Genomic DNA, 18,381 nt, shown 5'->3' on the forward strand with positions numbered 1-18,381 from the left:
ATCTTTTGAAAAATGCCTTCTGCTAGCAGTACATCATTTACATTGTTGAAGACCTCATCCTGTTTAGTAACACCTTCCCTGAGCCCTGAGAATTCCTATGAGCATATAGTCACAAGGTACACAGAAGGTAGATGAGGGCCCTAGTATTTGTGTGTGAAGGCAGGCTTGCTAAGGAAACAGGGTTTTATGTGTGAATCAAGCTACTTAAAATTGGAATTTTTCTATTGTATTTAGTGACATGCACCAATTGGCAACTATGGTTAGACTAGTGTGAGCAATGTAGTCCAGGTAGAAACCATTAGGGATAGCTGAAAAGAGAGGAAACAGAATTACAGAATTTAAACTCATTTAAGAGTTTAAGAGTAAGGGCCTCTCTGGTGGCCTAGGGGCTAAATCTTAGCACTATCACTGCTAAGACCATCGCCAGGGAGCTGACCCACATGCCACAGCAGACCTCTCCTGTCTCACCAGCTGCTCCTCTCGGCAGTGAATTTCAGTAGATCCATCTGTTCTGTTCCTTACTCTGTCTCTGGAGAATCTGCCCCCAACCCTGCACCTCTGGCCAGTACCCCAGTTCTCCTTTGCAAAATAAATCTAAAAAAAAATTTTTTTTTACAAGAGTGAAAGGGAAGATAGCAATGAAAGAGAAAATCTAAACATGTTTACCTACATGTGAAAAGGAGTCAGATGTGAGAGTGTTCTTAGTCAAGATTTTGAAAGTCAGTAATAAAAACTTAGCTCAAGCTATCAAGGAGAAAAGGTCTAACAAGGATGCAAAAGAGCTCAAGAACTCCAGGGCAGGCGGGAACACAATTTGCCAGCATCCAACTCGTTAATGTTAGTTTATAAGATTTGCTTGTTGGACAAGTTTTAGTTGACCATATTTTATTGTGATTATGTGAATTGTTTGTGGAGATGTTTATTTTTGTGTCTGCCTTAACTCTTGCAAGACTGAGGGGCAAATAAAAACACATATACATAAGGTACTATAAGCACAAGAATGAATACGTTTTTGTGCATATATTTTTCTGAATCCATTTTATAAATATTATAATGAAGAATATATTCTATGCTATGAATGTCTTATTGATAATGATGCCCACTAAGACAATTCATGTCCAAAATTATCTTCTTATTAATATAGCATTTTAGGTCCTTCAAAAAATGTAAAAAAAAAAAGTATCTAAAAATTAGAATTGTTAAAACTATTGTAATTTGCAGAGCAGTTTAGAAAGGGACTATATATAATTATGTTTCTTCAACATAGTGATTGCCAAGCTGTCTATTATGCTGTGTAATTTTTTTCATGGTTTTTACAAATGCCTGGTTTTGTAAATATATAGAGATTAACTAGTAATCTCTGGTGGTTGTAAAGAGCACCAGAAATGGATATCTCCTTGAACATTTGGCTTGATTCTGTGTCTCCATGCTCTCCATTAAAACTTGTCCCTATGAATTTAAAACTACTTGAGTCAGTGCCAATCAGGGTAACATGTGGTGAGAACACTTTCATGCTATCATTTATTGCAAAGTCTTGAAGATGAATGCTTATGCACCCGAGACTCGATTAGAAATGAAGCTACCTTTCCCAATGCAATGTCTCAATTTCTGTTTTTTGTACCACAGAATTGCCAGTCATCGCCATCTTAGAGTTCCCTTCCAGTTGGGGTGATACAGCTGCTGCATCCTTTCTGCCTTCTGCTCCCTTAAGCCTGAGAGCTTTAGCTTGACAGCTAATATGCAAACAGAACTCCCTCACTTTTGAATAGAAACCTGCCAAAATGGTTATGTGATATCTGTTTTCCAGAACCCAAAAGGCAATGAAGTTCCCTAGAAAAATACAGAGGTACACAGATTTCCTCTTTTTTTTTCTGCTGGAGGAAGGCTTGTATTATCAGAGATCAATAACGGCCTGACTTTGGTGGTTCATTTGTGTTTGTCACAGATCCCTTTAAGCAGAAAGTAGACATCGATGACAAATATCACAGGAACTTGGAAATAAGGAGGGGTTTGGCCTTCTCCACTGAAATCTGTTTCTGCAGATTTCTTTACCAAAGAAATGGAACTTCTAGGGCTCAGAAATGAGGAAGAAATAAGATATCGTGGCATGGGTATTTAAGTTGGTAACAGCTTCCAGAAATTGTCCACTTTTTCCAAGTGGAGAGAAGCAGTATTCGAGGTCAGGTGAAAATAGCTTCTAGGGTCTGGTTCTAGCCTCCAAATCAACCACTCCCCGTCTATTGGGGCTCTGGGGATACAGCTATATCAAGGTCTCAATTTCCATATTTCCAAATGAATTGAGAGTTATGAGAATCAAATGATAATGGCAGTAAAACTCCTCATAAATTATAACATTTTAGGCGAAAGTTAGCTATTTCCACAGTCTACAATATAATCACACAGAATAAAAGCCCAGAAATAATTGCAAGAAAGATTTTGGGGTATCACTGAATATCTTTGACTACTAACATGGGACAAATCTTCCCCTTGATAAATGTCTATAGTGGTTTTGTTTCAGTAGGCTGACCTGTATTTTATAGGTCAAGATCCAGTGGAGCCAGGACAGGAAGTGTAACAGAACGAATGGGTCACAGCACAAAACTTCTGTGACCTTAAAAGAGAGGTTCAGGGTCCTCCATGTTGGTGCAGTGGGTTAAAACACAGCACTACAGAAGTTAAAGCCACTTCAGCATGAGTTCAATCCCCGCCCCTGAGGTGATCCACATGACATGGCAGACCTCTCCTGACCTGCCTGCTGCTCCCTTCAGCAGTGTACTTCGTCAATCTGCCTATTCTGCTCCCCACTCTGTCTGGTGAAGCCTCTCACTGCCCCTGCACCTCTGGCTTGTACCCCAGTTCTGTATGCATAAATAAATAAATCTTTAAAAAAAAGAGAGAGAGAGAAAGAGAGGTTTACCATACCTATGCCAGCCTTTCCTGGGAACTTGCTTTAAAAGCAAAAAAAAAAAAAAAATTAAATAGAAAATAACAAGAAAACAGGTGAGAGTTTAAAATAATGTAACATATATGAAAAATAGTCTGGCGGTTTCTCAAAATGAAATTAAATTACCCTATGACTCAGCAATTCTACTTTTGTTGTACATAGCCCCCAAAACTGAAAGTGGAATCTCAGAGACATTTGGCCATTCTTGTGTGCAGAGAAGCATTATCCACATAGCAAAGAAAAGGTAGAAATAAACTCATTCCCATAGGTGGATTATGGGAAAAGAAATACAGAATATAGAAAGTAAGAACACCATTCAACCCTACAGAAGGTTGATACAGGACACCATGTGGATGAGCCTTGAAGGCATTATGCTACATGAATTAGTTTGGAGACTATATGATTTCCCTCTAAGAAGGTATCTATACTCAAATCATAGACAAAGAAAAAGGAGTGGAGGTTGCCACAGGCAAGGAGGACAGAAAATTGTTGTTTAGTGGATACAAAACTTCAATTATTTAAGATGAAAAAATTTGAGATATTGGTTGTGATGTTATTCAGTTATTGCATACCACATCATAAATAATGTTAATGTATACTTAACACTATTGCTCTACCCACTTAAAATGATAAGATAGTAAATTTTATGCTATGTGTACCACAATTATAAACTGAAAAAAAGGATTAAAAAATAAAAAGATAACAAACATATCCATTCTAACTTCACTCTCCCTTTGATTTGCATCTGTTTGTTCTCAGGCACACAAAAGTGCCAAGAGCTGGGTCCTTCTAAGTAATTCTGTCCACCAGCACTTGGGTAAACACAGATTCAGAGAAGGTTCCAGAAAGACAGAGTATATTTCCCCTGGCCCGGCTTGGATTTCTCTGGCATTTCCCCTTACAAATATTCCTAGGTAAATACCAGAGGCAGAGTTTAGAAGAAAATAAAGCATTGTGTTTATCAGAGAAGAGAGTAGATACTATTTAGCCATGTTATTTTAGATATGCCATATTCTGCTAACAGCTGGCAAGTTCTCTAAAGCATGGTTCAAAAGCTGTAATTGCTGAATGGAGCTTCAAGAGAATTTACAGAAATGAAAGCACATTGCTGCAGATTATTAACATAATCATCTCATTTATATTATAGATGAATACCTAAGATGTCTCCCAACTTGACACTTTATGAAACAGGTAGTTAATTAATGTAGGTAAAGCAGCATTTAACCTGAAGACTTCCCAGCAGGCATCTGGCAAGAGTGTAAAAAGCAGGAGAAAGAAAATGAGGAACAGCAGAGAGAACAAAAGCGGACTGCAGTCAACTTGAAAATGGAAATCAGGGAAGGAAGACGAGGGTCCTACCCAGGCTTCTCTAAGGCTTTGACACTCAGGTCTTACCAGTTCTTCATGGTTGCTTGATTTATCTGTGGTGTATCCATAAGGTGTGAGAATGAGCTGCCCATGAGAGTGGATGGTCAGGAAGCACAGAATATTCTCCTTCTTGCTCTCTATTAAGCTGGAAACAGCCTTAGTCTCTGGTTCAGACACTGGTCCTGTCCCACAGTACATTAAATCACTGCAATTTTTAGATGCACCAATACCTGGGGCATAGAGAAAACAGCAAACATGAACTTGACCCAGGGCAAGGGATCATCCCCCTCAGGGCATCTGTCGGTAGATCAGGCCTTGCCCGTGCTTGTCCTGGTTAGTTAGTCCTGGTAAGTCAGGTCACTTGGATGGTTATTCAAGGAAGAACTCAGAGAGACAGGAAGCCCAATGGTCAGATTTAGAAGCAAACTCCACACTTGCAGGATAAGGAACAAGATGCAAAATGAAATGGCCTTTTCAACGATTGTTACTTGAACTCATTGACCCTGAAACAAATGGTTGGGAACCAGTTCATGGGTCCAGGGACAAGCACTGTCCTAAGTCTCTTTCTCACTGTCTCGTTGACTTGAAATTCACTAGAGTTCTTTTATGAAAAAAAAACAACAAAACGCCCACTCCTTTGGAGTCTGTCCTTCTCACCAATAAGATGAGGACTATCAGCTGAGCTGAGTTTCCATGCTGGGCTCTGTGCTTAGACCTTATGTGTGGCATCTTATTGCCACAACAGTCTACTGCTCTGATGGTGTCATTACTGGCCTCATGCTAAAGCAGAGAAAGCTAAGGCAGAGAGCTGAAGCCACTGCAGATATAATGAATTGCATGATTAAGAAGTTCATTTGTAAAAGTTAAATCTCTACTAACTTGGGCCCTCCCTGGTGGCACAGTGGGTTAAAGCGCAGCACTAGGAAGCTAAAGCCACTTCAGCATTAGTTTGATCCGCCCCTGTGGTGATCCACATGGCACAGCAGACCTCTCCTGACACCCCTGCTGCTCCCCTCAGCAGTGTACTTCGTCAGTCTGCCTGTTCTGTTCCCCACTCTGTCTCTGGTGAAGCCTCTTACCACTCCTGCACCTCTGGCCTGTACCCCAGTTCTGTATGCATAAATAAATCTTTTTAAAAAATTGCTTTTTTTGGTCCCGTATTTCTTGTGTGAATTCCTCTACAAATGTGTACTTACTACACCAGTGCACATCAAAATTTCGATTGAGATCTGTTCCAAAACATGTGCCATTATTATGGGGTGAGCGGGATTTCCTCCACTGTCGATTCTGTAAGACAGAAACACAAGTGCTTGCCTTTCTCAGGTCTCATAAGTCACAGTGTTAGTGATGATGGGTGGTCCTGGAATGTGGAGGATGGCCCTGAGGATTGCCTGGGAGAACGTGCCTTTACCATGGTAAAGCTAGTGCTTCAGTCTCAAATTTGGGCTAGTAAACTTTAATAACAGGAACATCTGTATGAACAAAAGCATACATTCGTATAAACCACCAAATTGGAGGGAGTAGTTGGGCCTTTTCCTCAGGAGCTAGTGGATGTGATCTGCTTATTCAGGGAAAACTTCAGAGTTATATTTATGTCTGAGATCTACAAGATGAAAGGGAAATAGCTTGGCAGATGGAAAAAGGCTGTTGAGGGTGTATCAGAGATGGTCGTTGCACATTTCTGGAAGCAGAAGAGTGATGAGTGGAGAAGAGGTGAAAGACAGTTTTTTCTAGGGAAGCTCAGAGAGAAGGATCTGACTCACAGAACAGACCAGAAAGACTGTTGCAGAGAAAGTGGTGCATCAAAGGGGTGCAATGGGGGAAGGGGAGAAATTAACTCTATCTAGAAAGAGACCCAGTAGTGGAGTGATATGCTTTAGAGACATTTTAAAAACAAGGTTTTTGACTATATAGAAAGCATTGTACAGTGTTTGCACCAACTATGAACAATCACAATGAAAAGTGAAGGTTGTTCCCCTCAGACTTCTTGAACTGACTGAAGGTATAAAGGGTGGTATGTGAATTTTATAGCAATATAATCCTGTTCTGTGGCAGGCCAGCCACCACTTGAAGAGAGAAGAGTTAGATAAAAGTTAAGTCTAGGAGAAATATGGAAAACTGGAAAGAAGTAAAAAACAAGACACAACAACAATAAAGCATGTGCGAAACTTCAACTCTAAGGTCTTTGACCTCCTCCATCCTGAACTTGGCTTAGATTGTTAGATTAAATATTTTGATTTTCATCCCAAACAATTTTTTTCTTCACAAGGCCACAAACAAACATTTTTATAATTGATGACTGAGGTCAGAAAAATGAACCTGAGTTAAGATGGACTGATAGCTTACGAATTCACCGCAAGGCCAAACCTGATGGACTCACAGTTGTCCAAGTGTAGATATAACCATCGATGTTAAGAACCGGAAGCACGTAGAAGTCAAGGTGTGTAAGGAAATTTCTTATCTTTGAGTTGTCTTTATAGTTTTGTAGAATCTGGAAATTTAAGAGAGAAATGTTTTCAATGGCCCTAGGAAGAGGCTGTTCCTGATCTTCCATTTCAGCTTAATTATAAGGGATGACTATGTGTCTGTCAACTTCCAACCTTCAATCTTCCAACCTTAAGCTCCAATCTACCTCAGCCTGTCCTATTTCCTACAAAAGCAGTCCTCAAATTTCAGCATGTATTGGAGTCACCTGCAGTGCTTAGTAAAAGAGCTTGATAGACTTTCCCCAACCCTCACCCCTCCCCAATAGGTCAGAGGAGGTGATGTAGAGTCCAAGAACTTGTTTGCAGTTATACTGACGCTGTTAGTCTGAGTCATACTTTAAGGGCCGCTCTTTGTAGCTTCCTTATGTTTGGGTTACTAGAAAGACTGACACAAAAAGTACCTTCTAGTACTTTTAAAGATTTCTTATTCTAAGGGAGGAATTGAGTTAAATTCACTGTGTTATGTGTTTTTCATATGCTAAACCTCTTGATCCATGCAACAGATTCCTGCATTAGTCACTTTACACTTCTTTTGCAAGTGAAAATCTATAAGTCCTAGTGTTAAATATTTGTCTATGATTATTAGAAAGAGGTGGGATCAGGATCCAAATTCATTGCTGATATCCAAGATGCATTTTCTTCTACATTTAGATATGTTTACCTTCCAGTAAAAATTATCTTGGATGCATTAGAATGAGATTAAAATACTTTTTGTTGAAGTCACCCATTAACCCATTTCCCTTACCTCAGAAGTAGCTCAGGAGAATTGCATTGGCAACACATGAAAGAAGCCCTTTTTCTAAATAGCCAAGACATGACAGATGTTTTGTTGGGTAGCTAACCATTATTAGGAAGTTAAAGACACTTACTTCTTTTACAAACCATTGGCAAAAAGCTGGCGCAATCCATTCCCTGGCATGAATTCCACAGTCCATCCAAATGATCTTCTTGGGATTATTAGATGGTTGGCTGATCTGGAGGAGACATCCATGCTCCATTACCAAATGACCATTTGTCTTTATAAACCACATGCAAAGCTACCAGGTTTTGGAAATTCCCCTAGAGGCCCCTTTTTTTCTATCATTGATTTCAAGCATGAGGCAAGGGTGCTGATACAGAGACCCAGCAGCATGACTTTCCTTGACTACTCTTACCCACCTGATGGCTGCGTTAGCTGCTGTTCTCAAGCCAACGTGCTGATTCTGTATCCTTCTCACCACCCCCATGCAAAGCTTGGTCTTACCTAAATTATTCCTTACTGTAAATAAAGGGCAGATAATCCCAAGCCACAAACCAGGAGGCTTTCTACAAACTTGGTGAAAGCTGGGCCCTCCCTGGAGGTGAAATGGGTTGGGACGCAACACTGCACGCTTTTAGTTGCAGCCACTTCAGTGCAGGTTCGATCCTCTGTCCCAGAGGTGACCTACATGGCGTGGCAGACCTCTCCTGACCTGCCTGCTGCCCCCCTCAGCCGTGTACTTCGTCGATCTGCCTGTTCTGTTCTGCTCCACACTCTGTCTCTGGTAAATCCTCTCACCACCCCTGTACCTCTGGCCTGCACCCAGTTCTGGATGTATAAATAAATAAATCTTAAAAAAAAACTTGATGAAAGCTTATCACCTTCAGTTCACTGAGTGGTAAAGGGCACAAGAGTGATTCAAGAATTTTTATATTCAAGAATCATAGGTAGTAAAAATGAATCCAAGCCTTCACTTAAATTTCTGGGATCTATGATACCATGCAAATACATAATCTGCACTACTTATTAAATAGATTCCCCTTTCCTTAGAGACTCCTGCACTCCTGTTCACCTCAATCTTCTTTCCTCTCTTCCATTTGTCATTCTTATACATCAGTTTAGCCCCACTCCAGCAAAAAAAAATTCCCTCCTTTCAGAAGGGTAGGGTAGCTAGGAATTAACTAATGGCAGATTTTCTTTGGTGGAGGAGAAACTGTGAACATGCTCTTATTTGAGACAGTCACATCTGTTTGGGATTTACAAATGGCCTGGACTCCAGTTACTCATTGAAAGCCACAGGGAACAGGGGTTGATGACTTTTCTTTATCTATGAGAAACATTGAGCTAAGTACATGTCAGGGCCTTTTTCATTTTTGCCTCACCCTACTTTCAAAGCTGCCAGGATAACCTCTAATCTCCCTTTTGCTTTCATTTTATCATGACCTTTTTTATGAGAATATATAAGTTGCTTTTATGTTTATTATATTGCATCCTTGTTAGCAATTCTGTTATTTAAAATATGGCCGGGACAGAGGATGTTTCAATGTCTTTTCAGGTGAATCAGTTCAGAGGTTAACAGTCTACTGAAAATCAGGTAAGTCGGGGTCTCATGCTTAACCAATCCTTACCCAATTCTTGGGTCAATTCTGTTTTAGAGACAATACATTTTTTATAGTTGTAGATAATTCTTGAGATTGGAGCTCTTCCTTGTAAATGCCCACAGTAGCTGGCAAAGGGCTGTGAACTGAGTAGTGCTAGTTCCTCAAGTAAGACTTGTTGCAAAGCCCGCTGCTCTGGTAGTGCTTCTTTGAAGCATGGTTCCTGGACAGCGGTGCCTACACCTCCTGTGTCACCTGGCACTTGGGAGACATGCATGGAGGTTTGAAAACTTGAGTGCACACCCAAGTCACCTGGAGGAGGTCCAGTTAACACAGATAGCTGAGCCCCACCCCAGAGCTTCTGATTCACTAGATCTGCAGTGGAACCTGAGATCATGCATTTCTTTCTTTTTTTTTTTTAGGATGTATTTATTTATGCTTACAGAACTGTACTACAGGCCAGAGGTGTTGGGGGGGGGCGGAGTAAGAAGACTCACCAGAGACAGAGTGGGGAACAGAACAGGCAGATCTACTAAAATACACTGCTGAGGGGAGAAGTGAGCGGGTCAGGAGAGGTCTGCCATGCCATGTGGTCACCTCCCTGGCCAGGATTGAACTCATGCTGAGCAACTGCAGCTAGCGTCACAGTGCTGTGCTCCAACCTGTTGAGCCTCCAGAGAGAGCCCAGAACATGCATTTCTAACAAGCATCCAGATGACTCTTTGAAGACTACACTGCCTTTGTGCAGTGTTTGTCCAGCCTGGCTACACACTGGAGCTTCTACAGCAGGTCCAGTCCCATCTAGAACAATTAGCCCAGAATTCGTGTAAGTGGGAACCAGGCATCAGTAACTCTTGAACCACCTTAGGGTATTTTAATGTACAACTAGGATTATAAATCACTGGCCTAGGACCAAGTACTCCAAAGGCCTGGCCCTGTGGAAAGTGGCCATTCACATCACATACAAAAGGGGCAGGGAGCCTGGAGATCTGGTTCTTCCCCTGGCTGTGCTGCTGTGTGAACCTGCCCAAGTTATTTGAGGGTCTTTGTTCCCTCAACTATAAATTGAAGGGAAACAAAGCAGAAGATTATTATTTTCAAAAACAATTTTTTGAATAACAATTTTTAAGGGCCCTCCCTGGTGACACAATGGGTAAGGACGCAGCACTGCAAGCTGGCCACAGTCGCTTCAGTGCGAGCTCCATCCCTAGCCCCAGAGGTGCTGCAGACCTCTCCTGACCCAACTGCTCCCCTCAGCAGTGTACTTCGTCATTCAGCCTGTTCTACTCCCCACTCTGTCTCTGGTGAAGCCTCTCACTGCCCCTGCACCTCTGGCCTGTACCCCAAATAAAATAAATCTTTAAAAAAAAACCCAACTTTAAAAGTCCAAAATACACATGAAAAGTGAACTGCCTCGAGATGATGTGTGAGAGGGGGAGTTTTCCCCATGCTTCCCCTTCTCTCCTCGGTGGGTGGGAGCACGTGAGACCTAAGAACTTCATAGAGCACAGACTGAAAACCACTCACCTGGAGAGTGCAAGGGTCTGACCAGCCACCACCTACAATGCTTAGCTGGGACAAGGGAAGCCCAGCAAGAAGAAGGCTAAGGAATAAGGTTTTTCATGTCTGGGCCTCACTGTTCTTTAGGTTCTATGCCCATGGTCTTACTCAACCATCCCTAATTCTCTTTCCTTCAGAAGTTGATTCCATCCAGATTCAGGTATAAAAAACTTCATGAGTTTTGAATTTTAAAAGCCTATTTGGGGATGGAAAAGGAAAGTCTTTCTGCACTGCTTCTTTTAAGCTTGTCCATGTTTCTGGACAAAAGCCCCTAAGTAGTGAGTAAAGGTCTGTGGATGGAGCAGACCTCTTTTCCCAGTAAGATAGTGCTGTCTTCTCACTCACCTTCAAGTAATACATGGGCCGGGTCTCGTAGGTCATCCCAAGGAAATGCTGAGTCACCACGTCCTTGTACTTCTCACTTATCTGATTTATCCACTGATAGATCTGAAATAACCAGGGAGGATAACTGTTGTTTGCCTCTAATTAAGACTGCTATTTCTTAAGACACTGAACTCTGGACTCAAATTGGCAACGGCTCTGTGCCAAACAACCTGGGAATTGAAACCAATAAATTATTATTGTCCTGCTTTTCTTTAAAGATCTACTTTGTTGCCAAGTCCCTGTTGAACTTCACAGATCAAACTTTTACTGATATTTAACAATTTTACAGAAACACATCTTTCCAATGGTCACTGGATTGAACTTCCATATGACCCCCAACCAAGTCAGAATTTTCAGGATCGTTTTGCAGAAGCTTAAGTCTTTTTGGGATACCAACAATAGCCTTTGCTAATAATGTTCAAGGTTCCAGATTAAGAGCTGGATATGCCCTTCATTGAACAAGCCAACAGAAGTTTTTGAGTCAAACCCAAGTTAATCATTTTTATTAAACTAAGCAGACCTAAGTAGATGCTGATTTACTTATTCTTATACCCTGTAAGGAAGTAGCATGGGGTTATAAAAGAGGGAGTGGAGTAGGAAAGTCACAAATATGACCTTTAAGATAATTATCGGGGCCCTTCCTGGTGGCACAAGGGTTAGGACACAGCACTGCAAGTTAACGGCAGCTGCTTCAGTGCAAGTTCGATCCCAGGCCCGGGAGGGATCCACAATGCATGGCAGACCTCTCCTGACCCGCCTGCTGCTCCCCTCAGCAGTGTACTTCATCGATCTGCCTATTCTGCTCCCCCATTCTGTCTCTGGTGAATCTTCTCACTGCTCCTGCACCTCTGACTTGTACCCCAGTTCTGTATGCATAAATAAATAAATCTTAAAAATAAAAAAGATGGGCCCTCCCTGGTGGCGCAGCGGGTTAAAGCACAGCACTGAGAATCTAAAGCCACTTCCGCATGAGTTCGATTCCTGCCTGCCCCGGAGGTGACCACATGGTGTGGCAGACCTCTCCTGACCCGCCCGCTGCTCCCCTCAGCAGTGTACTTCGTCGATCTGCCTATTCTGTTCCCCACTCTGTCTCTGGTGAAGCCTCTCACCACCCCTGAGCCTCTGGCCTGTACCCCAGTTCTGTATGCAGAAATAAATAAATCTTTAAAAAAATAATAATAAAAAAGATAATTTTTGGGATGTGACTGGGTAATTTCCACACTCAGCTCTTTCTGTGCAAATTCTCTTTTGCACTCTTTGAATTTTGGGGGGGGAATAATAAATTTTGAATTTAATAATGAATTTTTTTTTTCAGGAATAATAAAATATTCCTGAATACTTAGAGAACAAATGATTCAAGCCTGTCTGAAGGATAATATGTATTTATATAACAAATGTGGGTATGCATATTCTTTAACCCAGCAACTTCATTTAAAAAAATTTATACTCAAAAAAGGTTTTGCATAATGTCACACACACATACACACCCCACATACATGCATATATAGCAGCAATTTTTTTTAACTGTGTCTAGTTTTAGAAACCACCGTTTTATTTTGGTAAAAAGACAAATATTTCTTCGAAAAAAGGTTTTCCCTCTTAAAAACCGTTGCCTGAGTTCCTTACATCCCAAAATGCAATGTGCGTTAGGATGTTGTTTCCTCCTTTTGGTTGCTGATTTGGTTATTTATTAGATATCACAGGATTTGTGGTATAAATGATGCTGACCAAGGGGTGATGTCTGAGAATCTATCAAACACAGACAGCGCCATGGCAAAACTCCACCTCACGTTTTGAGCCCCTCCCGCCTATGGGTGTTGGGGGTCCCGCAGGTGAGCGGCCCGCCCTCCTGAAACACCTGTGACTGCCAAGGCCCCGTCCCCGCGCCTTGCTCACCTCCCCCATGGGGTGGTATTTGTCGTAGGGATAGGTCGCCAGGTTCCATGGACTCGCTCTGTCATCCACAGTCTTTGGTTCATGTTGTGCTACTGATCTGAAAAGAAAGCAAGTCATACAAAAAAGTAATGAAGAAACCAAGATATCACGAGGGGTGGAAGATGTAGGATTTGGAGGGAAATAGCCAGCTCTGAAGTCCTGGCTGTGTGACACACTGGTCAGAAGAGAGTGGGCCACCCCTGAGTCTCTGCCTGTAGCTTCTTCACTGGCCGTGAGGACAGACAAGGCAACCTGGCAAGGTGGACTGTAGAGCATTGTGTGAGACCCGGCTGGGAAGCTGGGATGAAAATGCCTTTAAATTTGTAAAGGAAGTAACTGCTAAGATTTATTGAACTGAAATGAATTATGAGACATTCACTGGCTTAAGCAATTTAAATCTCATTTACTTGTCTTCAAAATTCTGGTCTAGGTATCACCATTTTATAACAGGTACGATAATAGGTATCTTATTATCCCCATTTCAGAGATGAAGATATTTAGTCATAGTGAAAGTGTTACTGGCATTTAAAGCCCGACAGTCTGCCTAAAGAGCCTGCAATATTAACCACTGAAGTGTATCTAAAAAAAACTTATCCTAATAAGAGTTTATACTTTTTTAAAGTAAAACTTATTTAGAATAGCTTTAGGTTCAAAGCAAAATTAGATGAAAAGTACAGAGCTCTTAAATAATAACCCCATACCACACACAACCTCTTCCACTGTCAACATCCCAACCCACCCCACCATAACAGTCCCTGTACCCACACCAACACGTCATTTCCATGCCCATAGCTATAATAAGGTTCACTTGGTGTTATTTATGCTATGGTTATGGACAATTTACAATGACATGTATCTATGCATTGTATATCATATAGAACAGTTCTGCTGCCCTGAAAATCCTCTGGGATCTGCCTACTCACCCCTGGCTCCCCCACAAATCTTGACACTTTTATTTTTTTTTAAAATATCTCCATTGTTATACCTTTTCAAGAATGTCACATGGCTAGAATTATACACTAGCTTATTTAGCTTATTCAGTTTGACTTTTCACTTAGCTATATACATACACTTCCTCCATGTCTTTTCATGGCATAATAGTGCATTTCCTTTTAATGTCCTATGTGGTGGCATTGTCTGGAAGCACAGTTTATTATCCATTTACTTTCTAAAGGAGATCTTGTGTGCTTCCAAGTAAGATGAAAATTGCTATAAACATTCACATGCAGGGTTTTGTGGTAGTTTAAATATTCAATTCATTTGGGAAAATACCAAGAAGTGTGATTACTGGATCCTATGGTGAGAGTTTATCAGGTTCCTTATAAGGAACTACCAAACTGTCTTCTAATGTAGATGTACCATTTTGCACTCCCACCAGTAATGAATGACAATTTCTGTTGGTCTACATATTTGTCAGCATTTGGTGTTGTCATTTTCTAGATTTTTTTTTTTTTTTGCCATTCTTGTAGTTGTCTTAATGGTTTAATTTGCATTTCCTCTTTTTTAAAAAGATGTATTTATTTATGCATATGGGATATAGGCCAGAGGTGCAGAGGCGGTGAGAGGATTCACCAGAGACAGAGAGGGGAGCAGAACAGAGCAGCGGGCGTGACAGGAGAGGTCTGCCACCCTTGTGGGTCACCTCCCTGGCCAGGGATTCAACTGTCACTGAACTCATCCTGAAGCGGCTGCAGCTTCACAGTGCTGTGCTCTTACCCACTGGGCCACCAGGGAGGGCCCTAATTTCTTAATGACACAAGATGTTGAACATCTTCTACATATAACCAATATATCCTTTTTGGTAAAGTGTCTATTTACATCTTTCATCATTTCTAGATCAACTTGTTTCTTTTCTTTTTCTTTCTTCTTCTTCTTTTTTCTTTTCTTTTCTTTTTGCAATCTTAAAGCATTTTTTAAAATTTATATCTTTTACATCCGTGTGTATTAACCATAAAGTCCTCACCACCGGTTCACAGTGGTGAACCATAGTCTCTTATGCTCTTCCCTTGCCTGTTTTAATCTTGAGTTTTAAGAGTTCTTTGTATATTTTGGATAACAGATCTGTATCAGATGTTCACAAATATATTCTCTCAGTTTGTACTTTGTCTTCCCATTGTATTTTGAAGTTGGTCCTTAATTTCAATGAAGCCCAGTGGTCAGTTAACTTCTTTCATGGTGTTGGTGTTGCATTTAAAGTCATCAGTGTAGTCAAAGTCATTTAGGTTTCCTCATATATTTTCTCCTGGGGAGCTGTGATTTTTCACTGTACATTTAGGCTTATAATCCATTTTGAGTTAAGGGTGTCAGATCAGTGTCTAGATTCACATTTTTATGTGTTGGTGTCTAGTTGTTTCATCACCATCTGTTGAAAATAATATTTTGCTGGTTGTACTGTCTTTCTTATAGTCAAAGACCAATTGATTATGTTTATGGGTCTAGTTTCATGCACTATTCTAGTCTATTAATCAGTCTATTTTCCCACCAATACAACACTGAGTAATCCAGTAGTTTTATAGTAAATCTTGAGGTTGAATACAATTAGTGCTCTGAGTTTGTTCTTCCATAGTATTATGTGGATTATTCTGCACCTTTTTCTCCTTTATCAATATCTACAAAATAACTTGTTGAAATTTTGATTGGGATTATGTTGGATTATAGGTCAAATTTGAGTCTTCCTATTCATAAATATGGACAATCTCTTCATTTATTTTGTTCTTATTTGACATATGTCACTAGAGTTTTGTTGTTTTCTCATCTAGATCTTGTACATATGTGCAAGCATTTCATTTTGAGGGGTAATTATATAAGTGACTATGTGTTTATAATTTTAAATCCTACATGCTTATTGCTGGCGTATAGACAAGTGATTGAGTTTTGTACATTAGCCTAGTATGTTCAACTTTGCTATAATTGCCTATTTTTTGGTTTGCATTTTTGTCAGTTCCTTCAAATTTTCTGCATAATGATCATGTCATCAGTGAATGAAATCAGATTAATTTTTTTCTTTCCTAATCTGTTTGCCTTTCATCTCCACTACCTTTCACATGGTATTAGCTAGAACTTCAAAAGCAGAGATGAGAGTAGGTGTCCTTGTTCTCCATCTTAGCATAAAAGCTTCTAACTTCTAACCCCAGTAAGTAAGGTGTTATTGGTTGTTTTCTATAGCTATTCTTTATGAAGTTGAGGAAATACCTCTCTATTCTTACTTTACTAAATGTGTGCAGAATATTGACTGTGAAACCAGATTTCTATACCTTGGATATATATCAGTTGGTGATATGGTATGTAATTCTTTTTAGACATTGTTGGATTCAATTGCTAATATTTGCTTTTGGGTTTTTACATCTATGTTCTTGATGTATATTGGTCTTTTTTTTTTTCCATAAAGTCTTTGGTTTTGGTATTGGTATAATGCAGTTAGGAAGTGTTCCCTCTGCTTCTGTCTTCTGGAAAATAATGGGTATAATTATAAAGGTTTGGAAGAAATTATCAGTGAGTCCATTTGGACCTGGTGTTTTTGGTTCTGAGAGATTATTAATTATAGTTTAAATTTTTAATAGATATTCAGACTGTCTGTGGTTTATCTTTTAACAAATGGTTTAATAAAACTATTCAGTGCCTCTTTTATGCCAAATTTGATGCCAGTCCATCAGTGAGTCCATTTGGACCTGGTGTTTTTTGGTTCTGAGAGATTATTAATTATAGTTTAAATTTTTAATAGATATAGCCCTATTCAGATTGTCTGTTTGTGGTTTATCTTTTAACAAATAGTTTAATAAAACTATTCAGTGCCTCTTTTATGCCAAATTTGATGCCAGCCCCTGAGAGAACATATTCATGCATGTTATATAATTTATTCTCCTTACAACTCTGTGAAGTATTCTAGCCATGTTGTACAACTAAGGTAACTAAGGCCAAGAGAATTTAAGTAACTACAAATAGTTTTTTTTTACTACAAATAGTTTTAATATTAGTAAGTCATACAGCCAGTATTCTGTCTGTAAGTCATATACAGGTTTAGTGAATGTTTTTGTTCCTTAGTTAAAGGCTTTATTTAAATACGAAATGGGGTTATACATTCAGTATGAGAGCACACTAACTGAAATTCACTGACCCAACAAATACAGTATGGAACAAATTCTATGTTAATTGCACTAGGATATGAGATTTTAGCTTCATACTGAGCTTTTGGTTTGTGATGCTACATACTGAGCTTTTGGTTTGTGATGCTACATTGCATAGCGTGTGTGACAGATCTAATAAGCAAATATTTCAATAAGTTTTATCTATTTTACCACAGTTTTTCCCTGGACATTTATAGTATAATATCTTCTCTTTCCCTGAGTCTTCATTTCCTTATCTGTAAATTGGGAATAATACCTAATTCATGTTTAATAATGAATACAATTTCTGACACCTAATACATGCATAATGAGTGTTCCTAATATCTAATAAATGCATAATGAGTGTTAACACACAGTACTAGTACAAGACAAAACAAAGAGAAAACACTATTTAGTTGCAAAGATACTAAAAATAAAAAATTGTATGAAGAATAATTTAACTAGCGACCTGGTATATCTTCAAATAATACCAAATTATATAATATTTTGATAGAGTTAATTAAAACTCAAGTTTGTTCATATCACATAACTCTACTAACTGGATTGAAGAAATTTAAAATATTTAATCTGGTTCATTCAGTAACATGGACCTCAACTGTGACTCTAATGAAAATGAATTTCTCTACAAAAATTCTAGGACTTTAAACTTAAATCCACTTTTCCCTTTTCATGGTTAATAATAATAATAATAGCAATAATTTGAAATTAACAGAGCTTAATAAAAGCTCTTTGACCTCAAAATTGTAAATATGTTTTACATCATTGAACAAATTTTACCTTATTTTACTTGCCCAAGTGAAAATCTTATGAGATTGGATTGTATAAATAATTAGTTAAAACAATGAAAATTAATTTTAGAAGATTAAAGAAAGTAAATGTTATTAAAATTGCAATAGTTGAGAAGCAATAGGTTTTTTTCATGGTATTCAGGGATTTGTTTCTAATATTTATCATTCATTTAATTTTTTTAATAAGCAAGAGTAATTCAGAGTGAGCAATTTCAATATAAAATATATACTGGTGCAAGTTGTATCTTGAGGATGATTGATTTATAAAACATTATCATTTTATAAAGAAAATATGTACATCCCTTGGTATATTTAAAACTCATAAAATTCAATCTGCACAAAAGATGTCTACAATATAATGAATATATGCATTCACATATCATAAATGTCCAGGGAAAAATTGTGGGAAAATAAATAAAACTTACTGAAACATATGAAAAATATGTATATATATA

At 39.1% G+C, this 18,381-nt stretch overlaps 1 protein-coding gene across 1 annotated transcript in view; it reads right to left on the reverse strand.

Moving 5' to 3' along the window:
* Positions 1 to 18,381, reverse strand: part of CPO (carboxypeptidase O) — a 65,438-nt gene that overhangs the window by 5,273 nt on the left and 41,784 nt on the right. The window contains exons 4-9 of the mRNA XM_004674815.2: positions 12,976 to 13,072; positions 11,041 to 11,142; positions 7,668 to 7,772; positions 6,693 to 6,803; positions 5,509 to 5,599; positions 4,340 to 4,542 (exon numbers count right to left, since the gene is read on the reverse strand). Of these exons, the coding sequence (XP_004674872.1) occupies positions 4,340 to 4,542; positions 5,509 to 5,599; positions 6,693 to 6,803; positions 7,668 to 7,772; positions 11,041 to 11,142; positions 12,976 to 13,072 (709 nt within the window). The remainder of the gene's footprint in view (positions 1 to 4,339; positions 4,543 to 5,508; positions 5,600 to 6,692; positions 6,804 to 7,667; positions 7,773 to 11,040; positions 11,143 to 12,975; positions 13,073 to 18,381) is intronic.

This window comes from Condylura cristata, unplaced genomic scaffold, assembly GCF_000260355.1.
Source record: "Condylura cristata isolate star-nosed mole 26May11 unplaced genomic scaffold, ConCri1.0 scaffold00002, whole genome shotgun sequence".
Classification (NCBI taxonomy): Eukaryota; Metazoa; Chordata; class Mammalia; order Eulipotyphla; family Talpidae; genus Condylura; species Condylura cristata.